This window comes from Paralichthys olivaceus, chromosome 22, assembly GCF_024713975.1.
Source record: "Paralichthys olivaceus isolate ysfri-2021 chromosome 22, ASM2471397v2, whole genome shotgun sequence".
Taxonomy (NCBI): domain Eukaryota; kingdom Metazoa; phylum Chordata; class Actinopteri; order Pleuronectiformes; family Paralichthyidae; genus Paralichthys; species Paralichthys olivaceus.
In genome coordinates this window covers 2,554,110-2,580,481 of record NC_091114.1, presented here as the reverse complement: position 1 = coordinate 2,580,481, position 26,372 = coordinate 2,554,110, and the positions used below count along the sequence as shown (strand labels likewise).

General features: G+C 39.7%; 2 protein-coding genes across 3 annotated transcripts in view; both read left to right on the top strand.

Moving 5' to 3' along the window:
- eml3 (EMAP like 3) overlaps positions 1-1,730 on the top strand; it is a 47,925-nt gene extending 46,195 nt beyond the window's left edge. For both annotated transcript variants that reach the window (XM_069518424.1, XM_069518423.1), the window contains one exon: positions 382-1,730. In XM_069518424.1, the coding sequence (XP_069374525.1) occupies positions 382-588 (207 nt within the window). In that variant the 3' untranslated portion in view covers positions 589-1,730. The remainder of the gene's footprint in view (positions 1-381) is intronic.
- A 1,542-nt stretch (positions 1,731-3,272) lies between these two features.
- Positions 3,273-26,372, top strand: part of mta2 (metastasis associated 1 family, member 2) — a 29,291-nt gene continuing 6,191 nt past the window's right edge. The window contains exons 1-10 of the mRNA XM_069518425.1: positions 3,273-3,869; positions 12,659-12,726; positions 18,292-18,385; positions 23,269-23,386; positions 23,677-23,740; positions 23,877-23,994; positions 24,136-24,238; positions 24,913-25,012; positions 25,873-26,061; positions 26,213-26,287. Of these exons, the coding sequence (XP_069374526.1) occupies positions 3,842-3,869; positions 12,659-12,726; positions 18,292-18,385; positions 23,269-23,386; positions 23,677-23,740; positions 23,877-23,994; positions 24,136-24,238; positions 24,913-25,012; positions 25,873-26,061; positions 26,213-26,287 (957 nt within the window). The 5' untranslated portion in view covers positions 3,273-3,841. The remainder of the gene's footprint in view (positions 3,870-12,658; positions 12,727-18,291; positions 18,386-23,268; positions 23,387-23,676; positions 23,741-23,876; positions 23,995-24,135; positions 24,239-24,912; positions 25,013-25,872; positions 26,062-26,212; positions 26,288-26,372) is intronic.

Here is a 26,372-nt window from a genome sequence, read left to right as displayed (position 1 = left end):
CCAGAGCAGGTAAAGGTAAACCTTTCACGCTTTCTGGCAGGACTCCAGGCCTGATTAATTTTAACATGTTCATTGTATAAATGCTTTAAACATTGATACACCTCTGCATTTATGTAATTTCTCATTCATGTTGTAAAGATTTATATACTTTTTGAGGTGCTCCGCTACACATCACATCAGTTACTTACAAAGCTCTCTGAAGTTTCTACGTTTTTTTCCCCAGTTCAAAGTTTTTGGGGGTCATTTTTCTCCTCCTGAGGCAAATTGTGATTTGTGTAAATGGACTATACATATGGAATTTATTCTCCTCTGTGGAGACAGAGTGGGGAAGGGTAGGTGAAAGGAGGTGATGAGATTTCCAATTCATTCTTTTCTCTCCAGGCACCGAGCCACAAGTACGACGGCCACGGCAGCCACGTCACCAACGTCTGCTTCACCCACAGCGACTCCCACCTGCTCTCAATGGGAGGGAAGGACACCTGCATCCTTCAGTGGAAGGTGGTCGGAGGCTGGGCAGTCGAAAGCAGGGAGAGACTGGCCTCGGCCTCATCCACCTCCACCAGCTCTCCAGAACCCACCACTGGCTAGGAGGGACTCGTTTTTTTGGAGAGTGACAGAGCGGGAATCGTTCACACGTAGACAGAGAGACGTGTTAGTCAGTGGACAGCAGCCACAGCTGTCGACACAGTTCGGCCTCTGTGCTGCCACTGCTGTGTCCGTTTCATGCACGACATGTAGAGGAATCTTCTTCAGGGGGAACAGCCGTATTCACTTTACACTTACACACCTCCATATCAATGTAAATTCCTGTGAAACTGAACAGTGTGATACTTTTCACTGCACAGATTATCTGTCATTCTGTTGGATATTTGGTGAGGATCAGTAGAAGTGGTCGTGTATATTTGCAGGCACAGAACAGGACTTCTGCAGTTTCAAGTTTATCGTCAATTCTGACATATGTACAGGACGTAGACGGGATTGAAAAGCTGTTTTTCTTGGATCCCTGGTGTAAACATATAAGTAGACAGAACATATAAGTACGCAACATATTAAGTGCTCAAAACATAGTTCATAATGCAACATAGTATGCAGTCAAAAGGCACACAGACGATATGAGACAAGTGCAAACTGGAAAAAAAGTGCAAAAAAGGATTGAGAGTGCAAAAATACTTCATAGAAAGTAATGTCATGTACTACATCCAAAGGCAGTTAATAGCATTTAAAGAAAGCAGCACTTGTAGTATGATGAGCAGTATTTACAGATTTAAAAAAAAGGTAATTATACTACAAAAAGTGGTATACAGGTGCATGCTCTCATTGGAAAGGAGTCCAGGTTGATTCAGTAACAGTTCCTCGTTGAACATTCCTATTTTTTCATTGATGTTTCTTACCAAACTTAACCAGAGCTGTGCACTGTGGCATAGGCCGTCGTGCTTATCAAGATGTTTGCTTAATATTTTTTTTTTCATGATTTTAATATTTTTAATATGTTTGGTTGACATCTCAGCTAATCCTGAAGCTGTTTTTGACTTTACATTAGACAGACTGTGACAAACCTATTATACTGAAATCAACCCTCAGCTTTTCTGACTCATTCATTTTCTAACAGTTGATAGTAACACTTGAACATGATTACCTTAAGTACAGTTTTATATATATTTAAAAGAACATTAATACGACTGTGATATTGTATCTGTCAAGCTCCCAATAAACTTCTACAGACTGGAAAATGTATTGTGTGTGAAGTGTCACTAGTGGGCAGTGCTGCTCCAGGAACTGTGCTGTGCTGTGTGTGGAGGGAAATACATGTTCTCACTCTACATGTCCCAGACCAGAAGAGCTCATATTGAACCCCATTGGTGAGAAGGGTTCAGAACCTTTCAGTTCAAACTGTGCTGACAAATGTCATTTCACAGGAGGAGTCAGTCACTATCTATCCTGAGGGATTATTACTCCCTTAACAGTGGAGTAATGACATCATTTAATTAATCAACACAATGAAAAATACTCCTTTTTTTAACTTTTGTTAACAGTTAAAAGTATTATAAATAAAAAGTTAAAGTATGATCATGCTGAGTGGCCACTTTTAAAGTTTAAATGCATTGTGCTGTAGAGTAACATTTATAGTGATGCACTGTATTTTATAGTGTTCATGTTCTGTAAAGTATACTTGAGTGAAAAATATAATATTTCCATCTGAAATGTAGTGAGTTTAGGAGCAGAACAAATTTTAATACTCAAATACCTCAAAATTGCAATATCTGAGTAGTAAATGCAATAATTTACTGCTATCACCTCCTCAATGTGAGGGGTGGGAACTGAACAACATGTTGGGACAGAAAAAACAACACGTATGTAACACCACATTTTATTTATTTATGTTTTTTTCATTTGTGGAATCTTTGTTTTTCTTCTTGCTTTGTCTGCCAGGAACAAAAAAACAGAAAATATTCATGATTAATGCGAAATGAAGAAATGATGTGAATATCTAAATAATACTGCTAATGTAAAAAAAAAGAAAAAGTGACAGTATCCCCACAGAACCAATAGCGATGTCATTTTAATCATATTCTCCAAATGTATTTTTGTTCAATAACCTTAAATTGTAGGCCATAATGTTGAGATACTCATCAAAATTGGGTAATAACTACTTTTTAAATGCTTTTAAGTAAAATAATTGTAGCAAGTCTACTACTGACTATGTATCAACTTAAAAAGGCTCTTTCATATTATCATATTGACTTTCAATAGTTTTACTTCAAAGTAGTACACTTTTTTTCCATTCCCATCATCTTATTTTTATTTCTGTGTGTTTATGGGTTTCTGTACAGGCCTCTAAACCTCTCTCAGATTCCACCCTCTGAAAGGCAGTCATCACTGGTTCAAACTGACCCACAGAAAGAAAAACAGCAGGGTATTTCCACTAATTATTATAATCTGTGAAGAAGAAGCTTTGCTCGGGCCCATGTGCAGCTTGGTTCCTCTAAAGTGGGTGACATTATAATATCTACAACGCAATCCTCATGACAACAGGGCCTGTTTTATCTGGTGATTTAATGGTTTCATTTCGAATGAGGTGCTGCCATTACTGTTGGAGTGTCAGTACGCGTGCGTGTTTGTGTGTGTGTGCACGTACCCAATGTCCTCCTCTGTCTGTATCTACCAATAACTTCACTTTCCTGACTTTGTGTGCACGATGCATGAAGAATTTGTATATAAACCTTATTGCTCGCGACACTATAAAAATGTGTTCAAAAGTTGCGCGCACACACACACACACGCGCACACATCGGGGGGTCACATTCGTGCGTGAGAGTTCACATTTCACACAGTATGTCGCTTATTAAACCGAGGCCGATGTGGAAGTTAATTGTGAGATGCCGGAGATTGTCGGCAACATCCGAAGATGACGATTAGCACACGAGCGACGGGGGCCAGTGAGTGTGTGTGTGTGTGTGTTTTCTGTGTGTGTGTGTGTGCGCTGAACTGAGCGGAGGTGAAGAAGAGGAGGATGAAGCTGGGAGCGGAGGATGGGAGGAAGAGTGGAGTAAGAGACAGGCTAGCCGTGTGTGAATGTGTGAGTGAGTGAGGAAGAGGAGAGGAAGGTCGTCCGAGGGACCGAAAACAAAGACTTACATTTTTTGGGTTCACCTCTGGAACGTTTCTGGCGGAAACTTTCAACTTTTTACCCGCCACAGCTCGGCTTGTTGTGCCCGGAGCCGGCTTTGTTTCGCGGCGGGGGTGTCTACGATAAATGAAGGAATAAAATAGATCACCATCGACCATTTTCTACCCAAGCGGGGAATACCCTGGGACTGTTTTTGACAAAGGTTACGAGAGAATGGCGGCTAACATGTACCGAGTGGGAGGTAAGGAATGTTTTACATTTTTAAGACACCCCCCTCAACGTGATTGTTCGTTTCGACACAAGGTGGCTAGCTAGCCGCTAGCTGTCTGTCCCGTTAGCCGCTAACTAATGCTAACTCTTTACTAGCGTCTGTACGTGCGTCCACTCTTGCATGGAAGAACGTCAAATGTATTAAAACATCCGAAAATGTAATGTGACTTCAGTCAATGGGGAAATGTAAAGGATTCCAACATTATTTCTGGGTTTGTACTCAGTTGTGACTTGCCAAAACTGCTCCTGTATTCGGTCTGGGTAGTTTAAACTAAGTAGAGTTTATATTCAGGAAACATGAACTTTTAAAAACGATTGGTGTGAAATCTCGAGTAATCCCCCCACGACGACTGCCTGCCGAGCAGTGCGAACTTGTTTCCGAAAGTTGGCAGTTAATTCATAATAAACGCAGCCTAGTCGACCGGGAGAGTTCGCCGAGTCGTATTTGTAGTTGCAAGTAAGCGAAGCAAACGTAAATTGTCACATTTTCTGACGTGGAGACTTGTACATATGGTTACGTCCTGGAAGTGAACACAATGCTAGTTAGCATTAGCTGCTAGCTGCCGAGAGGTCAGTATCGAACTAGCGACGTCTGCTGGAGCTAGCTAAAGCTGGTCGGCTGGCTTTGTCGCTGGGGTGGGTTAATTTCATTATCGCCTCCGCCATATCACTTCATATGCAACGGATAGCGTTAGCCGCGCTAGCTAACTTTGATTGCTAAGTTTCAAAATTACGCACCATATGTTGCCAGTCAGCGTGATCGCCCCTTTCATACAAACAGTTACGGGTTTGCCGAGAATAACCACACTATCTTATATGGGGAAATATAAGTGAAACACATAATTAAGCTTTAATCCCGGAATGAGATGAACTAAGTTAGCTAGCTAACGCCAACTTGCTACCAGGATAGCAACTGCAGTATCAGTGAGACTTCCCTTTTTTAATGTCCAGCTGCTGGATGGAAGCTGTGCTACCTCGGGCAAATCAAATGAAATAATTGATAATAGTTCCCCTATCACCTGGTAATGTAAATTGCTTGCATGATACAGTTAAAGCGATGCACGCTACATCATTGCTAACACCGGGTTTCTAAATGCCCCCCCCTCATCGTGGAGAGAAACGAAACGCCGGTAGGGACTGCTAGCTACCCGCTCGATTGCCTTCACCCTATTTTCCCCCACTTTGATTGATCTTGCGATGAGAACCAGTGCAGTCTGTCGTTGTGGATGTACGCCTGTCATCTCGTCTTTAGGACTTTGTGTACCTTCTCTGAGTCTGGTATTGTGGCGGCAGAAATGGCTGAATTGGCAGTCAGACTGTGACAGGCTGTATAAGGTCACATAGGAGTCTGTAGTCTATATAGGTCATCCCGATTAAACACTACACTGCTAAACGTGCTGCGTAATTCTTCTTAATAGTTTGAGTTTGTCCAATTTCAGAATAGCTTTTCACAATGTAAAGGGTTGTATTCTGACCTGTTTCTGTTCTGCATCATGTGTCAGTTTGTTCACAGGTTATTACGCTGGTATTATGTGCCTGAAACTCATATTTTTGTGGCACAATGCTTGCTCATTGGTGGTGTTAGTGGTAAACTTGCAGATTGGGATGATATTGGGCTTTAAGGAAATATCAAGTGTTGATTATTCAAACAGTGGCTCAGAGTTTTTCAGTTTCATTCATGGTGTACTATTATATCATTCATTGGTCTTTTTTGCAAGAGACAACTGACACTTTAAAGTTATTAAACTGGTATTTCAATGTCCTGAGATGGTAAAAAACACAATTTCAAGATTCCTACCTGGCTATTACAGCTTATGTATTCAGTAGCCTTTAGTCACCTTTTATAAAGTTTTACTGTATTGGTGTTAAATTAACCTCACTGATGGGGTTTTCCATATTCTAGAAATTGTATCCCATCAATTGCATGTTTCTTTTGTGTTAAAGAGACCTCTCATCAGCACGTGCATTCACTTGTCTCTTTCTCTCTGTGTACCTTTGTGTGTGTTGCTGCCACAGCAAGTGTCCTTCTGTATGGCCGTTTGGCTCAGTGGCCTTTCGACTTCCACACTGTTAGTCATGTGGATATGCATAAAATGTTTGTTTGTAATGCAGAGGAGGGATTTTGAGTAATGTTATCTTAACACCTGTGTGCATACAATTGCAGAGTTAAAAGTAATAAGTAGTAAATAACTACTCCTGGACACTTGTTTCTTCATTGCTAAACGTCTATGTTTTGGTACAGAAACTGCAAGAGAATACCTGGTGAATGTCACTATACCGAACTTCAGCATATTCATCTTGTAGCACTAGTTCATGCCCATTTTGTTGCCTCATCCTGGCCTCTGGGGAATTATGACTGAATTTTGACATCCAGCTATCACTTCAAATTTTTAGCTGGTGCTGAGCTTTGCTGGCTAAATGTATCAGCATAAAGTATTTAACTTCATGACAGACGTAAATCAAATATTTTGCAGTTAGTCTGTGTCCAAACACTTCTGTCCGTGTCACCACTGTGTAACACCACTGCACAACCTCGAATGTTCCTGTAGCTCCAACAGAGTGCGACATCGTAGCATTTCATGTTGGGGATGGGGACTGTAAATCTGCACTCAATTTCATTCATTTCAATAAACTGAGCTTACAGACTTTTGAACCACAACCTTTAGTATTTGGAACAAGAAGCATAATTGTGTGTCTGTGTTTGTGTGAGTGAGACTGTCAGTCATCAGCGATGGATGATAGCATCTTCCATCACTCCATCCCCAGTGTAATTTTAAGTCTAGCCCGTATAATATTACAGCTAGAAACAAGCATATGATTATTTAATGGCTTCCAAATTGACATTTAAGAAGCCCACAGTAACAAGGTTACGTTATTTGGTTTTATAATGCAGAACTGATAAAACTGATGTATTTGGTGATAGGGACCCCACCAGTAATGGTGTTAGACATTAATCTGTCAGAATGAGTTAATATTCCTTAAGCAAGTGTCCATGGATTTTGCACTCAATGAGGATTTCTTTGTTGTAGCTGCCTGGTACAGGCAGTTCTGTATGAGTGAGCGCCTATATTACCAGTCCTTCAGAAGCACAGTGTTGAGCCTGCATGTAAGATCATTATCTTCCCCAGAGATTAGTCAAAGGCCTTCCTCCTCTTCATTCACCCTCTAGCACCCTGCATACTGCACCACTCCAGCCGCATACGTCCACAACAAACACAGCTGCCTCAGCAGATGCTTTCTCCCTTATGATCTTTTTTTTTTTTTCTATACCCACTAATACTTATATTCATACATTAACATTGATGAGATGTCTTTTTCAAGGGGAGATTGTGTGATTTCTCTCAAGCGCATTATTTATTTATATATTTTCTTTTTGATCGATCCATTGAACCCATCCCTCTCATTGATACACTCTGATGTCAGTGCTGGTGGAACATGATCTTTCGTTGCCTCATCCCATTGGGAAAGAAAAAGAGATGGGCTGCCTGAATATAAAAGAATAATTCCCTCCCTGTCTGTCATGTCAAGCACATCATAGTGTAAACCCACTCTTGGTGCTTCAGCCAGTATTATGTAATGTGGTGAGGTTGTGTTCCTTCACTGGGAACGAGAAAGCAGAGCTCCTCTGGTCTCGGTCCCCATCGCTGTGTTAAGTAGAGCAAGAAATCCTCTCTCTGTCTGAATCCTTCCTTCTCCATCTCTGCTCGTGGTGATTCATCAGAAAGCCACTGATATCCTCCTGAGCCTCTCCGTCCCTGCCTGTGGGAGGACCAGATGGAGCTTGACGCGGAATCCACACTGCATCAAAAGCTACAAGGAAGCACTCCATGTGAACTAGTGGTGCGATGAGTGATAAATGCCTGGGGGTTTGAGCGGTACAAGGTTTAAAGGCTGAACTCATAAGTTCAAGCTGTCAACAGCTGATATTTTAAGTCATGGTCGCTATCATTAAATTTGTTGAGCTAAATCTAAATAACTTAGTTAAAAGCAAATCACCAAGAGAGTTATGGATACAGTGGGGTTTTCTAAGTGTTGGGCTTTATGAAATGAGATTATATCTGATCTTTCATAGCCACATAACAATACCTATGATAATTTGTAACTCGGGCCTAAGTTGTTCAAGTCTGTGGTTGGTTTGTAGGCTTCAGCTGATTCCTGCATAGGTGGTAAGAGTTTAGTTGAGTTTTAAGTTTTTTAAGGACCTTAGCTTGCAAAGTGGTCAGTGGTCAGTCAAACTCAAACAATGTCTATGTGAGGTAGCTCCTCTTTAAGAGACAAGCTCCTGGTTTTGTCTTGGTCAGTTGGTGTTTTTCTTCTGTTCTGTGTCATGCTCAGTCTTCAACATGTTTGTTTGTATTGCCTATATGCAAGTCTCCTGCCTATGCTGTGTGGAAAAATGCAAATAGAATGCTATAAAGAGTGATAAACGACAAATATATAAAACACATTTTTTTAGATTGTCACATAACATCTGGTGTCATTGATAGCTTTAGCTTATTTGGCTTTTCCACCAATTCCACCTGTTATTAACATACATGTTATGTCTACATTATGTTAACAGATGTTATTCCCTGGTATCACTAATTGGTTATTCTTGCTCAACTATTTAGCACACTTGCATGTGTCATATATTCATCTTGATTTGGTTTGGTTTTATTCCGTCGTATATGTCTATCATGTGACATCAGGTCACAGGACTTTGCATTTACACCTGGCATTTACTAGTGATCTTGTTATGTAGACTCTTGTTGGTATCTCAAAGTGCAAATGTTAAGGGTGGAGCCAGTGGACTTCCACATCAGGGTTATAGAAATAACAGGAAGAGGCAGCATTACGTAGCTTGAATATGGCAAAACTCTTAATCACTGTTATTTTGTTTAATGGGGAGATCACGTATTATTTAACATAATTACTTACTGACATTGGAAACATGCGCCTTTTGAACTTGGGGATTTCCTTGAAGTTTAAATGTAAATCAACCAGGAAGCAAATAAAAAAACTAATTGATAAACTGGATAACTAGGTTGTTGTGTATTTCCACCATTGCAAAAAGGAGTGTCCATAATTAATGTTGCAGTGAAACAAGTTGAAAGGGCTTTACTGTTGTTATTTTTTTCCTTTTATTGTTTGGCCATAGACCACTTTGATTGAATTTCAGCTCATTAGGCAAATTGGTCAAATTGCTTTGTATTACAGACATCTCTATGTAACAAACTACTGGGACTACCTGAAAACCCAAACATTTTCCCAAACAACTGAATTCGTTTTTTACTAGTTGACCAAATGCTCTCTTTACATCATCTCTCCCTGAGTTGATCTAACCTTGCCCTCAGCCTGGTTGAGCGTGAGTGTAAGCTTTTAGGGAGGGTGAAAGTGCACTGCTGTAGGGTAAACAGCTAAGTTGGATTTGATAACGCAAGGCGTCATACCAAAACAGTGTGGCACAGTTATTGTTGTCTTGATTATTTTCTTGTCATAATCATTGTAGGCCAAAATCCCTATGAGGAATATTGACCAATTGGACAGCCCTACCTACCTGTACATGTCCTGAAGTAGTTTGGCTGGTGGAACTGCATTCTGGTTGCAGTCTCATTCCACCTGCATTATAATAACATTCTTTCCCCACATAAAATTCAAATGCAGATGGGATACAGGTCCTAGGGTGGAGATGTGGTTGTTTCATTTTGTAGTCCACTTCAGTTGTTGTCAGTGCGCCACACACTAGGCTGCCCCATAGTGTCACACACTAGACTCTCTGTCCAGCATAGTGGGTTTAATTCACCAGTGTCTCCCACAGGTAACAAACCCCTACAACACAGACACGTGAACTCTCTCTCTTGTCTCTGGCACTGTACACACCTGGTATTAACATGTGGTTTTTGTGATCTGATCACAAGTGGAAAGCTCTAAATACAGGTGTGAATAGATCAGATAGGGATCCAATCATGCCAGACGACATTCAGAGGTGGTCTTGGCCGCATTTGTCCACATTCTTTTAGCAGTGTGAACGCAAATCCGTCCTGGGCCACCAATGAAGGACGTCCTACTCAGCTGGTGTCTTCTGAGCCGCTGCGGTTTCATTACCAATTAAAGTATTTTTTCCTCTTCTTGTTGATTTGTTTGTAACCACTGTCACAATATCAGCAGTGATCACCACACAATTATCAATACTTTCATCTTTTTGGTAAAATCTTTCTTCACAGCTGCACGAGATTCATTCAGACTCTCCAAACTCGTCTCTGTACCTCTCCAAACTCGCTCAAAACAACTCTGTTTCGTCTTAACTAACGCAAATATATACGTGGTAATTTGCATGTAGAGTAGGGAAGTGAGATCCGATCACAAGTGGTCAGAGAAGACACATTTAGGACGCATTTTAATGCCAGATGTGAACACACTGACTGACTGCTGGCCGCTTGTGATTGGATCTCTCAGGGCAGATGTAAATATCTCTCTTTCTCGCTCAGGTGCTTCACTGATACTAGCACAGAGGAGATCAGAGACAGGACATGTCACTGTCTTAGTCTGCTTGGTTTTTCTGACTGTAAACAAACCTTTCAGTCCTAATTTCAAGCCAATGGGAGGGAGAAAGAGCAATAAACAGCTGTTTCTTTACACCTCCCCCTGAAAGACAAGTTGTGCTCAGCACATACGGTAGAACCATGAGGGCTCATCTGAGGTCATAAGTCATTTAGCATGATGTATGGTCCCATTCAGATATTAGATTCAAGGTGTAAAGCAAAGTGACACAAAGTGTTGGAATTTTGTGGTGATCATCTGCCCACATATCCAAAGTTAGGGTGTAATAATTCTGAAACCAAGACCATGATGCAAACATCCTCAATCTCCTACTCTGACCCTGATGCCATCACTACAGGAGCAGCCTGTTGAGCTCTCATGACTTCACTGATGTAACATTTCACAATTCACACTTGATAATACTATTCAAGGTCAAGCTGTATTTTTATCAAATATTACAATCAACACCAATTCTATTTTCTTTCAACTGTGTTTGTCGACTGCAGTTATTCAGTTAGCTTAAGATGAATAGTAACCCTGAGACTGCAGACCCCTTGGGCACATTCGAGTCAGCAGTGTGGGAACATGTGGTTTACATGAGCTTCTCTACATGACCTTCTGTACCTTATTTATACCCTCTAATAGAGGGGAATAATTTTAGCTCCTGGATTTCCTCCGACTAGGTTGTTGGATATTTGATGCTGCATTATGAGGATAAAGCTTTCTCTGTGAATTATCTTTACATTACCTTCCAAACATGCTGCAATTGATCTGTTCCCCTCTGCCACATTAATTCTGCTGCAAATGAAAAAGATCTGTGTGAGGGGATGATTGCTTGTGGTTAGCAGAATGGCCTGTTATGAGTTGTGGATTTGATGGAGGAACCCAAGGCCTGCTGGTACAGTGTGACGGTGTCACACACGGCCTATGACTGACTGGACTTTGGAATTTTTGACAACATTGGCCAATATCTTGGCCTGGATAATTTATCTTGTCAAACAATGGCACAGTTGCCACAAACGTCAGACACCCACATTCACTTTCTAATTCGGTTTTAGCAGTCAGACTTTGACCCTTACAACCTGCTCAGAATGTTGCTAATACTGTCGTGTCTGCTCTTAACTTTCTTTACCTCTAGTATTTTTTAGCAGTGTGAGTAGGCCCATCTGCATAACCCTCCTTGTCAAAAGTAATTTAAAATGGTAGAAAAAACCGATTAAAGCCTTTGCTGTATCAGTGGAGTGTTGCTTATTCTGCAGCAATGACGTTAAAAGGAACAACGTGTGATAATCTGCGGGAAGAAATTCTCTCCTGTCTGCAGTCTGTGTGTCTGCTCTTCGCTGTTGCTCTTCAGACACAAATTGGCAATGATATTTATTTAGTTATTTATCAGGATCATTCTGGTCCACTCTAAGTCAAATGTCCTAGCTGTATGGGTCTTGTGTTGTGTGAGGCAGGTAAAGTGTGTGCACAAAATGTTGCAAATTTTTAGTATGTGTCAATGGGAGGTGTATGCCTCATAAATTTGAGAGTGTACCAAACAAAATGGATAATAATCCCTTTAAGTAAAGGACGGGTCCTAATAACTTCTGATTATATACATGAGATTTCTACATGAGTGGTCAAGTCATAGGCGTTTTCAAGTGCGTTAGAATGGGTTTACAATATGGAGATTAAAGGCTTGTCCGGACAGAGATTGTTTAAAATAAAAACGTGTTGGTGTGGATTTAGCATTTGATTACATACTGTAGATTGTTAGCAGGTACATGTGATGTGGCATGTGACCTGTAGTTAGAACTTGTATATGATTCTAACCCCTGACAATACCTTACACATTACACCAATGGATAATATATTAATTCCTTGTCTTTGGATCAACAGCTATCATGGAGTTCAAGTTTCAGTGTGTGGCTATCCTAACAGCTTCTCAGAGTTGTATGGGCCAGCTTCCAGTAAGAGCTGTGTGTCAGGTTAAATAGATTCCTGTCCATCCAGTTTGCCAAAATCTTTTCAGTTCTGACATTACACCCACAAATTATTCACAGAATTGATGTGATTCAACAGCTAAGATGTGGAGGTATCTATCATAGTGTCAAGCAGACATGTATTTATGGCTGTTCTAGTAAAGTATATTATTAGCAGAATATTCAATACAGCTAGTAGTAATTTTATGAGGGCTGGTCATGTATTGGATGTGTTAATTTCCCTTGTCACATCTTTATTTTCTATTGTTTCTTCCAGATTATGTGTACTTTGAGAACTCATCCAGCAACCCTTACCTGATCCGCAGAATTGAAGAGCTCAACAAGGTTGGTTGTCTTCTCCTCATCTTTCAACAGTCTCATCACATGTTTCAACATTGTTTTAAATGATCTCATAATGTTTTATTGCTCAGCTGTACTCTCCAACCAGATGTGGCTCCTACCACAGCCAAATATCATCAGTAAAAATGTATGTTAGGACACGTCAGATATAATTCCACTTAACACACTATACACAAACACCATTTCCCTCAGTCCTCAACACACGTTTGCAAACCATAGCTCGAGTAACGACAACCACTTATGTAACCGCAGTAGCATATGACACAGGCTTGTTTCCCAGTCAAAGGATTAAGCTCATTTATGTAATACTCTTACATTGAAGAGCTTGTGCTTAGCACCAGGAGGACTGCATCATCTAGAGTGTTAATGGCTGTTCAGCCCAATGAATGAAAAGTAATGGAGACAGTGGCCTGCTCTCTAGGCCCTGTGTGGAACGAAGATGGAGTCACTGCATATGTCCTGTTGCTACTTTCTAGGGCTGAATAACATTTCTGGGGCTCCAAAGCTGCAGTGAAAATGTCCTGCAAATATTCAACACTCCAGTGCGGGTGGGAGTGAGGGAGATGAAAATCTGATTGCAACGGTTTGTATTTATACTGCGCTTTTTAGTCCTGATGACCACTCAAAGCGCTTAACAGTTTATTGCCATTCACCAATTCAAATACACTTATTTTTTTACGAGGGGCAATTCAGGGTGCAGTATCTTGCCCAGGGACACTTTGGCATGCAGATGAGGAAGACTAGGATCAAGCCGCAGACCTTCTGGTTAGAGGACGACGGCTCCACCCCCTCAGCCACAGCCGCACTCCCGTTAAACTTTGTTAGCATGCAGGTTACATTGACATCAGTGTGAACCGTGGCCTGTGTGAAAAATAGACATTTAAGAAACAACTTCACAAATGTTTTCTTTATTCCAGGTGTTGTTAGCATAGTTTTAACTTGTCAACTGATCATGTGGTGTCCTTGTCTGAGAATGACTAATATTGATGTTGATGCAGTCTTCCCCATCTGCATGCCGATAGATTCATTGTGTGAATGTGTGTGTGAACGGGTGAATGGCAGTATACTGTACTGTAAAGTGCTTTGAGTGGTCATCAATACTTGAAAAGCTCTGTATAAATACAGACTATTTACCATATAAACAGGAGGAATTGGATCCAGGAAAAGTGACATCTTCAGTGCTGTGGAAGAAGTTTGATAACATTAACCTTTAGATAAAAAGAGCACGGGGTGGCATCACACAACAAAGGCCACATACATAGTCATCTACCCACAATACTGATTACACAGTCCTGAGTGAGGAGAATCTCAGTGCAGAAGCAGGGGAGCATAAACAGCCCAGCAGTAGGCTGAAGTTTGCTGATAATTGGTTTAAAGGTTCTATTTTCACGTTTAAAGTATAATGTTTTACATAGATCTTTTTGTATTTTTATTTTTTTACAATTCCTGTTTGTTACAAGTTAATAGCTGAGATGTAGTTACATGGCAGCATCACAAAAAAAAAACCCACGTCCAAATAAAGAGTAGATAATGCAGATGATGTGGATATAGTGTGAATCTGACATATAAGTCCATTGATATACTGCTATTGGAGCTATAACAGTGTGAACATTTCAAATCACAAGTAATTACTATTAATAATTATTAGGGGTGTAACGGTACAAAAAAATCACGGTTCGGTATGTACCTCGGTTTTGAGGTCAATGTTTGGTACTTTTTCGGTACAGTAGAAACAAGCAACACAAAACATTTTCTTTCTTTTTTTTCTTCAACCCTGGTTAACTGAGCAGACTACTCTCTTACCTAAGTAAATTTTACAAAAGTAAAATAAAAATATAAAAAAGTCTCTCAAATAACTGAATAAATAAAAATCATAAAATATATATCCATTGATGTGCAGCATGTAGAAAATTAACTGCTTAAAATGCACAGATATTGTAATGTATAATTATGATCATTATTCATTATCATTATTAAATATATATATTTTTTAACTTGTCCATGTGCAGGGTGTAGAGGATGGCCCTGCTGGTACTAACAATGTCTTTGCCCTGGAGAACACTCTCATGCTAGGGACAGCTTTTTTATAAAGGGCTGGTATGACCTGCTGGCTGAAATGCAGAAAAGAGGAAACTTCGCACATCAGCTACTATAAAAACACCTATGTTGCATGTTACTGCTTTGACACGGTCTGAATTATTTGCAAGCGGCAGTTTTAATGCTGCGAGGAGCTGGGTTTTCACTGAACTCATTTCTAATGTTAGTGTTATTGGGACATCACTCTGGTGATGCAATTTCAAATGAGTCGGCATGTTCGATGTGCTACCAGCTACGTATACGATTGCAGTTGTGCAATGTCTGCTTTTGTACGATCCACTTATCTTTGCCTGTCGTCATAATAGTGACTGTGAAACTAATGTGTTCCCACACAGCAGACTTAAATGATGATGATAACAAATACAATAATATATACAATAATATTACTAACACCATATGAAATTACATTTCAAAGATGAGGCTTTATTGCAACAAAATGTTCCCTTGATGCAGGAGTCAACATAAACTTAACCCAAGTAAATCAAATATACAAAAGTGTTCATATTTTTTTTCAAAAGTTTTTGTATAATATTGGCCAATTTGTTAGTTTATTCAGAATATCATGGAATATTGATAAGAGTCAATTTAATTGCAGTATTTGCCAATGTTCAGTTCCCCGTTTCAGAAAAAGGTAGGCTACTTGCTATTATTGAACTTCATACAAATATAATTAACAATGTTGCATAGTTATGTTGGGAAATTGATAAAGAAGAAAACAAAGTGGTTTTAAACAGCAGCATTTCCCCCTCCTTTTTCCAGAGACAAACCAAAGCGGAAAAAAATTTTATTAACGTTTTTGTGCACTTGTTTCATTTCAGCTCACTGTGTGAGTCTACTGCATTGTGCATCATTTATGGTGAGAGAGACTTGTTGACAACTTATAATGTTAAGTGCAGATATCAACACCAAACTTATGAAAGTCAGGACATAATGTAAGCATCTGTTTAACACCGGCAAATTGGTGACAGTGGATCCAAGCTATTGCTGATCATTGCCAAAGCACTAGCAGCTCATCAGTTGTTCAGTGTCTTTACTACACATAACCAATCCATGGTACTTGCCGCACCTGCGTGCCTGTGTGTTGACTACAGGACCACAGTAATCATGGTAATTAAATCATTAACATCTATTGACGTACTACCATTTTTCTGTGGTTGACAATGAGACCGACATCCCTACTTGAGATGAAGAAAGGCAACATTAGACACTTATGGACATAATTTGCACATCATACAGCCATGTGTCACAATTTTTAATCTGGATTTATATCACTGAGGTAACTGGGATGATAGGCTATGCTGCTTCTGGGCAATTCTACTTTCCAATTCAGAACCTCAACATCGCCTATAAATTGAATATAAAATAATATTTTCTTTACCCTTGCATGGGCCCTTTATATTTCAATACTTTATATTGACAAAGAGCAGGTCCTTACCGAGGCAGCCATGTTTCTTTGAAGCAATGCAAACTGAAACTAACGCTCTTACAGTATGACAATTGAAGGCAACCACAACATGCAACTGTGACTGTTTTGTGCATTATATACACTCAGGTTATGCATAGTGTTTCGTTTCTGGTCTTTACTAAGGTTTAATGCAGTTACACTGTCTTACCAGGTGATAATGGAAACTTAAAAAAATGATTTCTGAGTTGTTTTGTTGAGAAAAAACAAAGTAAGTTACTTTATAAGATCAGTACAGAATACTGTCTGTTCCATACAAGTCACTGCCTCATAGTGGTCGTGTTGCAGAAATACTCAGTGTAAGAAAAAACATCTGAAAATTGCAGTCTATGGTCATTTTCTAGTAGCCACAGAAATAGGTATACAACATGAGACTTAGCATAATGGCCATACTTTACAGTTACATTTTGCAACTATTTCAACTTTAAATGACCTAAAAAACATTTTGATGATACACTTACTTGCAATGAGCAGAATGATGCCTCTTTCTGGGCCCTTGTTACTATCATTTGTTAACAGTTCATTATCAATAGGTCATGTACCAAATTACTTCAAAACCACTAGTGTTCAGCCAATTCAAAAATAGCCTCAGCTCAATCACAAGATTGTAGAAAATTAGAGACCATCTCAAAACTACCTTCTATCTCTAAAATAAACACATTGTGGCTAAGCAACTGCTTTACGCTGTTGAATTAAATGCCATTTTTTAAAACGTTCCAATCTGGCTTCCGTCAGCTCCACAGCACAGAGAATGCCCTTCTCAAATTACATTTTTATTTAAGTGCATCTTTTGATACGATTGACCACTGCATCTTATTAGATAGGCTCAGGAAACCGGTGGGTGTATCAGGTACTGCTCCGAGTTAGATCAAGTCCTATCTTACAGATAGAAAATTCTGTGTGTCCTATAATAGCCATATTACAAGTTTAAGTATGAAATTCCACAAGGGTCAAATTTAAGATGTACAGAATCTAGCTGCCACGCTATTAACCAGAGTTAACAGGTTTGAACATATCACTCTGGTTTTAGCCTCTTCACACTGGCTTCCAATACATTTTAGAATTATTTTATGGTACTGTTAATTACCTATAAGGCACTATATCCCTGTATAAGCCTATTAGCACTTTGAGATCCTCTGGCAGGGGGTCTTCTATCTTTCACTAACTTAACAAAAGACTAAGGGGAACTGAGCCTTTGAGATAACTGTCCAGAGTCTTTCGAACTTCCTGCACGAGGAAATTCAACAGGCGGAGTCAGTTTAGTTTTTTTTTCGTATTGCTCTCCTAGATTTTACCTGAGTTCTGTTTTTATCCATCTATTCTTTAATTTTTTTGTACCATTCTAACTTCATTTTATTCTGTCTTTTTCTTTGTGCTTTTATTTGATTTATGCATGAAGCACTTTGCTACCATGTTTTGATAAGTGCTATTTGAATAAAGATTATTATTATCATTTAATTTACAAGCTGTACCCTGAACACTTGTTCTCGCTCTATGCAACTGTGGTGAGCAGGTACCATCTCCTGTGAGACGTGTCCCACAGAGATGTGTCAGAGGCTCTAACTGGCAGAATCAGGCCCTGGAAGTTGTACATAAATCCCAAACTGTAGATCAGTTAAAAAGACTTAAAGGTCATACAAGCTAGTGTTTTAATGATTTTGAATGACATTTGAGTTCAGTGAGTGGTAGGTGTATATATAGAGGGTGGATTGCTTGGTTTTTGACCACAATATATCTAGGCTGGTTCAAATGATATGGTGAGAATCCAAACTGTCTTTGGACCCACTAATGTCAATGAAACTGAGCCCTACTAAACTTTTCACGACAGCTGAAAACTCCTTAGCAGTGAATTTAACCAGCATGGCTAAGGAGTTGGAGAAATGAGTAATGCTGCAAAAGCTTAGACTTTCCATATTATTGTTCAATATCAGGAAGTTAAACTAGTGATTCATTACGGTGCTAACTTTTAACCACTGATTCTCCATTTACAGACAGCCAATGGAAATGTGGAGGCAAAGGTGGTGTGTCTGTTCAGGAGGCGAGACATCTCTGGCAACCTCAACACTCTGGCTGACAGCAATGCAAGTGAGTAGCAACCACAGAGCTCAAGCCTCCTTCTTCTTTTTTGCTCGGCCCACAAGCCTTCAGCTTGAGAGCAAGTATGATATACTGTAGCTCACTGCCTTTACTGAACCTGTTCCTCATTGTGTTTCATATAAAAGCTTCAAAGCACCTCTTTAGCTTTTATGATCGAAATTGAACCAAGGCCCGTTTCAGGGTTATTAGAAGACCATCGCTTTGCATTTCAATTCATTTAGTTTTTTTATATACATTAAATAGATTTTTAGAAAAGGGAGATGACCACAGTAGATGGGGTTAATACACCTTGATGTTGGTTGCCACCTGACGATAAACCGAACAAAGAAGGCTCAGTGCTTAAAGGATAGTTTGCAAAAAGCTTTTAGTAAAGGGACTTGTTAGATAACAAATTGTGTTTGTAATCAAGCAGATTAAGTAAGCAACCTACAACAGAGTAGGTTTACACAAACATGCCCAGTGCACCTAAATGTTCATGTGACGTTCTTTGCAAGTTAGTATGGATGGGGATAATTATGTAGACATTACAATACACATGTAGACAGAGATCATTTTAGTTTTAAAACGCTGTTATAAAATAAAAACGTATAAGGATGTAGCCTAACTGATGCCTGTGAATCTGATAGGGCCATTTCCAAATCATCTCACAGACATACACCACCAATAAATGACTGAAAGAATTTCTTATTCTTTCAAACCTTTGTATCAATAATATCCTCTCATAATGTCTCACTACATTGTTCCTGCCCTACACTGATCAGCCTGTGAGCCCTGTCTGTGTCTTGTGTGTGATCAGAGAGCCAAGGAGGTGGGAGGGTGGAGGTAGTGGGCTGGTGCTAATGGCATGCAGACTACTGAAGCCTAATCACATTCACTCATTACCCCCACCCCAACACTATAACCCACTCCCCCTCCCTACTCTTGGGCTGCAGTACTTCAGACAAAGACATCTACACACACACACACACACAATGGACGATTAAATGGAATTTAGAATTTAGACTAATTGACTGGTCTAAAAATAAGAAAACAGTCATAATTGATTAAACTGTAATCAGGATAACGGGATCTAAGGGTAAAAATGTTATATTATTTTGGCTTACATTAATCAAGTTAGTACCAGTAGTCTTTTTAGATCGCGAAATAGCATCCACATACACATTGCTGAGATTATACAGCTTTTTATTCTTACAGCCTCCATACAACGACATTTTAATTCTCTACATCAAAATACTGCCAAAGTCTGCTGGTATGAGCAGTTGTCATCTGTCCCAGTTAGCACCTTTGCAACATCCGTGCATTAGCATGGGCGCTTCCTTCTGCCAGGGCAACAGCAAGAAGTGGGTGGCTGCCAACATTTGTGACACAACAGTTCACTGTTCATTGTACACCGATAAAATATTAATTTGTTTAATCAACTAGTGTTTCTGGTGCTGTCCAGTGAGGGTAACATTTAATCCTAATAATAAAAAAGATAACAATACTTTATTTAGTTAGCACTTTACAAAACACTTAACATTAGACAATATAACAAATCAATCAAATAAACACCACAGATGAAATTGAGAATGGCTTTTGAAGTACTTTTATCAGTGGATAAAATTATAAAATAATTAAACAACTCAGATAAAACCAAGAAAGGCTTTCTGGTATAAATATGTTATGAAGTACTACCAGTATTAATAAAATAGTCAAAACAACTTGTAACTTCCGCATACAATTCATTCCAGGGGTCTTCTCTTCTGAGCCCTGACTGCAAAGGTTTTTAGGGTGTTTAAGTTTTTAGGCTGGTCTCTGTAACAGTGAGGATCTCCAGCTATGCAAATGTTCATATGGGATCAGAAGGTCTAAAATATAATAGGGAGCCAAGCTATGGGGTGCCTTGAAGGTAATCATCAACAATATCAACGTCAATTCTTAAAGACCCAGGAAGCCAATGAAATGTGGCCAAACACACGATCATCAGACACAAATGTTTGTTCCACTTTGGCCAAAGTGCATTTCACTAGCCGGCAAGATATTGCATTGAATACATGCAAGCTCACATTTCTGTCATATTAGTTTATAATGGGAATAGTGTAGTCCTGTTGTTTGTATTGCAATCATGGAGAAGAAATTGAAATAACTTCTACGATGAATCTTGAGAGTTTTTGAATCCTTCCTCATATTAGTCATTGTTTTGGTTCCTCTAAATCCTTCATGCTAATGGTTCTGGTGTATATTTGTGGAATAATGTAGTCATCAGACCACTGACAAGCTAATTAACATGAACTTATGCAATTCAGGGCTGTTTTTTTGTATTAATATAGATGATCATATTTAGGATTTTACAAAATTATTGTGATCTTTTATCATCTGTTGTTAGACAATATCTCTATATCGTGTAACATTCCATTGATTCACGAGCCAGATTTAGTCATTTGTGAGAGGAAATTTTGTAATGCAACAATCCATGCATGTAAATAATTCCTTTGGGAGCATGATTTTTACCATGACAAATAAGACACCTGCTGAGCTCTGTAGGAAGAGGAAGGATACTGATTAAGGTCTGAGCTCTAAATTAAGGTGATCATGTATTTTCTTATTTGGAGCAGTTTGAATATGCACTTTGTCCTGCATCATACTCTGGGCCTGCTGGGAGGAACTTGGGATAAAACAGCCTGTTTGCTAGCTCGACTGTAATGTCAGGTAGAGCTAAGCTGGACCAGGCTAGTCTGGAGGGATATGTTTATATTCTAACTTATACTTTACTTATACCTTGATATGAAAGTAGCCTGACTTAAGCCTGAAGTAAACATGGTCCTACATGGCTGTCTTGCTTTATGAGACACTCCTCAGCTCTGGCTAAGATTGTTATGATCCTGTGCCAGTGATGAGTAGGTGAACAGGCGCCTTCTCTCTGCTGCTGCTCACTTGTAATAAACCTCGCTCTATCTGCCTCGTGTTTTTCATCTCTGCTCCCCTCCTCTTCTTCCTCCTTCTACACTCACATCAATTCTTTGTGCAGAACAAAAGGCCCTTGATCTGTCCCTGAGGGCCACAGAACGGGTTAATTCTGACTTGCCTAGCGTCTTCGTCAGAGCAAATAAAGTGTGTGTGTGTGTGTGTGTGTGTGTGCATGCGTGTGTGTGTGTGCGTGTGCGTACGTGTGTGCGCTTTAAGTCAATAAGATTGTGTGTTGGGGATACATGTTAGGGGGGAGGGGGGATGGGCGCCTCAGGTTTGGTACACAGGGTTTCCTACTTTGTCTGGCAGGGACTAGCCGGACAGGAGGAGGAGGGGGGAGGGGAGTTGAGAGGTTAACAGAAAAGGGGTGTGGCTAAAGGTACCGTCCCTCTCTCTCGCTATCTCTCGCTATCTCTCGCTCTTTCCCTCCTTGCCCTCACTGACAGGGTTTCCTGTGGCTGAGTGCAGGGGCGGAGTCCACATAGATGGAGCGATATAGTCCCTCCCCTCCAGCTTGCAACAAATTACTCACCCGCCTGAAATTGAGAATGCAGAATCTCACACACACACACACACACACACACACACACACAGGTGCCTGTGGCTTAAATTTTTTCACATTTCTTCATGACTTAATTAGTGTGAGAGTAGCATTATATCAATGTGAGGCCATTAATAACCGCGTGGGTGGGGCTGTATTGTGGTGGATGGAACAGTTGAAGTGCACTAAAACTCTTTTTTTAATTCACGAAATCACACCAGTGAGCTCACAGTCCAAATATTCTCTCTGATAAATTGACCTTTAAACTTTTGCCAACTGCTCGTAAACTCCATGCCCTTGTATTTCGTAATGAAGAAACATGTCTCCAATGTAACTGCAGCTTGACGATATGTTTTACACAGTCTTAAATATTTTTTGGGACAACAATCGATCTATATGGAACTGAAATATAGACCATATGCATTTTCCAGGATATATTTCATAGTGTTAGGGAAAATGATTGGCTTTTTCTATGTTTGACATAATGCAGCATCATGTGGCAAGGCACTGCTTTGGCCAGTCAAGCACTCTCTGGTATATTAGCCTGCTATGTAACAACAGTGTGATTCTGCTGTTTACTGTAGAATAAAGGTGGGAGATGTGTTAATAATTATTATCACTTTACATGTCAATATATATATCACAACATAAATCTATAGATAGATATTAGTCATTTTCTATCCTGAACAACTCTTCAGAAAATGATGAATACAATAACTTGATAGTGGTGAATGAGGGATGAATGAAATACCCGACCAATTAAAATAGAAGATTAATACAGTTTCCTGGTATAACTCACTATATTGTTCAACTTAGCCTGACAAATATCAAGGTTGACTGTTTTTAGGATCTTATAATCCCTATCTCTTAGTATTATAAATATATATTTTCAAACCCTATAATCTTATTGATCTGTGTCTCAAATTTTCCTTCCCAGGGTGGAATTCATCCTCTCAGCTGTACATGAACATTATGACGCTTTCATTGATGTTACTTTGTAAATATAAATTATGATTCTGTACAGAGACAAAATTGTGTTGCAATAGTTAAATATGTTGAGGAAAGAGGTTTTGATCCTTTCACACCTGGTGGATGACACCAGAATTTTTATTTCAAATCAGTCCTGCAAGTTTTTGTTAACCTGATGAAGATGAATTAAGAAGCTGCTTCATGTCCCGTGGCCACCAGGGGGCCACAATATGAGCAGATTGTGGCAAAAACACCAGATACTTTTTGAGCAACATTAATCTTAATATATTTTAGTCTACCAGTCAGAAAATCAGTTTTAGACTTCTAAGCCTACAAGACACTTTTGAATCCCGTGAATATGTTTGTATGTATGATGGCTGTGTGTAAAGTCATGTGATGATGTTTGCTTTTGTAGGAGAATTTGAAGAGGAGTCGAAGCAACCAGTGCTGTCTGAACAACAGAAACACCAACTCAAGCATAGAGAGCTCTTCTTGTCTCGACAGTTTGAATCTCTACCTGCTACCCACATACGGTATGTGTTCACAGGAGCTTCTGACGGAACTTTTCTCTCAACCTTGACACCAACCATGCACAGATATTACAACGATGATATGTTGTGTCCCAGTGAAGGTCATTCCATTTCCTTTCTAGGAAGGGCTGGCCCTCCTTTTTTAGCTCTCAATAAAATGAAGGGCAGCTTTCTATACTGCCTGCAATATTGTAGTATGAAATATAGTTTATCAAACCTTGTTTTTGTGGAAAGTCTATTCATTGTTGTCGTGGACATCCTTGTCTCTGAATGTCTCCTCACTGTCTCCTCAGGGGAAAATGTAATGTCACCCTCCTCAATGAAACAGATGTTTTGGTTGGCTACCTGGAGAAGGAGGTAAGACACCATCTGGCACTTATGGCACCCACTTATTCTTAGTTTGACCTGACAAAATAAAAAACAAAGACACTGGAATACTGGAGGAACACCATTGTTTGGCACACAGCTGTAATGTGTTGTATGTTCTGTGCAGGATTGTTTCTTCTACTCGTTGGTGTTCGACCCTGTCCAGAAGACTCTGCTGGCAGATCAGGGCGAGATCCGTGTGGGCTCCAAGTACCAGGCAGAGATCCCTGACAAGCTAGCCGAGGGTGGGTGGAGATAGAAAGCAAACAAATGCTTCCTGAATTCAGTCACTACTTCTACCCATAGAAAGAGTAGTGGAACAGTAAAGAGTTGATTTTCCTGAATGCCGAGTAGACGATGTTGAAACCAGTTTCTGCTCATCTCAGGTGAATCAGATAACCGGATCCAGGAGAAGCTGGAGACCAAGGTGTGGGACCCCAACAACCAGCTCAAAGACCCTCAGATCGACCAGTTTCTGGTGGTGGCAAGGTAATACTCCCCTACCATCTGTCACCCAGTTGCTGCATCTTCATTTCTAGATCGTGTTGCCATGACAATGTCTGGCTCTACCATCAGCAGGGCAGATTTCTAGAAAAAATCCAAGAAAGGACAATTTTGATGATCTTTTTAAAATAAATACTTTTTACAGTATATAACATACAACATAATTTGTGGAAGGTTAACCTAAGATTGTTGTGTTATTACACACATGAGTTTATAGGAAATATGTCATCTGTCTCTCCCATTCTGCATGCCGAAGTGTCCTGGGATTGAACCCCAATTTACCCCTGACTGCTTTGCCAATAGTATATGAGTAATATATGACAGAGTAAGTGCTGTACATAGATGCTGATTATGAATGTGTGTGTGTGGCAAGACTCTAAAGTGCTTTGAGTGCCATTTACCAAAAATGCATTAGAATATGTATTTAGTATAACAGACGATGCTTGATGGTGTATCATGTTTGTTTTAATAAAATCTACAGTGTTAATTTTGGACGGGATCACCCTGCTATCCATAAATTGTTCCATTAGCAAAACACTCCCACTAGTGGTCATTTACCGAACATTCAGTACATTACTGTTGAAACAGTGGCGGTATTTCCCTGTTCCAAGGAAAGGGAAGACAGATCGGTGATGGTAACCAGTATCTGTTTGTTTCAGAGCTGTGGGGACGTTTGCTCGGGCCCTGGACTGCAGCAGCTCCATCCGCCAGCCCAGCCTTCATATGAGTGCAGCAGCAGCCTCCAGAGACATCACACTGGTGAGACCATATTGAAAGTATTTAGAAATAATAACACATTATTTGTATAACAGGAATAGAGGCCCAAAGGTGACAAGAAAGCAATTTTATTCACTGTTTGTTATGTTTTATTTGAAATAGGTTATCATTCAAATGACATGTGTCTTGTGTTATTTCTGTATAGTTAACAACAGTAAACTCCACTCCTGTATATTAACAGCCAAACTAGTTCACTGAAAACATTTGTACATAGTGTAAAAGTATACAAGTTGGATTACAAACCAGGAACAGCAGGGGTGTTCCTGTGCCCCAGATCTCCCAAAAGCCCCAGGTCCGTTCTCTCTTAATTAGATGCACAGAATTTTATTAATAGTAAATTACACTAATTGTTAAGTTCAACTCCTGAATTATTAGTTAACACCAAAAAAATCTTCAATTTTCTTTATCATGTAAATATTTTATCCTGCAGGGTGAAGTATACTGTATATTGACAGGTGGTTATTTCTGTCAGTTTTGATCGGGTCTGTGTCTTTTACAGTCAAGATAAACACTGTGTGATGGGGTTACATACAACAAATTTGATCATTATGTGATGAGAGAGAGACAGTTTACTGCCTAAATTGAATGCGGGTACTGCAATTTCATACAGACCTTCAACAAAATGTTTTTAGCTCTAGGGCTCTAACAAGCTCCTTACCATTGTAAAATTACATTACTGTATTTGGAACTATGACAAAGTGGTTTGACACATTCCTAGACTCTGAATGTTCAAAATTGTGTTGTTCAAACGGAATGACAAATCTCTAATGGCAATATTATTGCCCAATGAAAAGTACTGTCTTGGATGATTAAGCTCTAATGTTGTCTGTACCATCTCTCAGTTCCATGCAATGGACACACTGCAGAAAAATGGCTATGACCTGGCAAAAGCCATGTCCACCCTCGTCCCTCAGGGAGGTCCAGTGCTCTGCCGAGATGAGATGGAGGAATGGAGTGCCTCAGAGGCCATGTTGTTTGAGGAGGCTCTGGAGAAATACGGGAAAGACTTCAACGACATTCGTCAGGACTTTGTAAGCTTTCCCACTGTCTCTTACACCATAGATGTGGATACTTTAATAGTGCTGATAAATCCTTTAAACTTCAGCAATGTGGACTTAATTGAGCTGTATTGTACACATTCTTTATGTAGGATTTGTGTTCAATGGATGTTTTATTCCTCAGTTACCTTGGAAGTCACTAGCCAGTGTGGTTCAGTTCTACTACATGTGGAAGACTACAGACCGCTACATCCAACAGGTAGGACCTAGCCCATCCTTAAGTAACAAGAATCCCTGTTTAAATTGGTTTTTGAAATGTGTCTTTATCTAGTTCCTCAAAAACC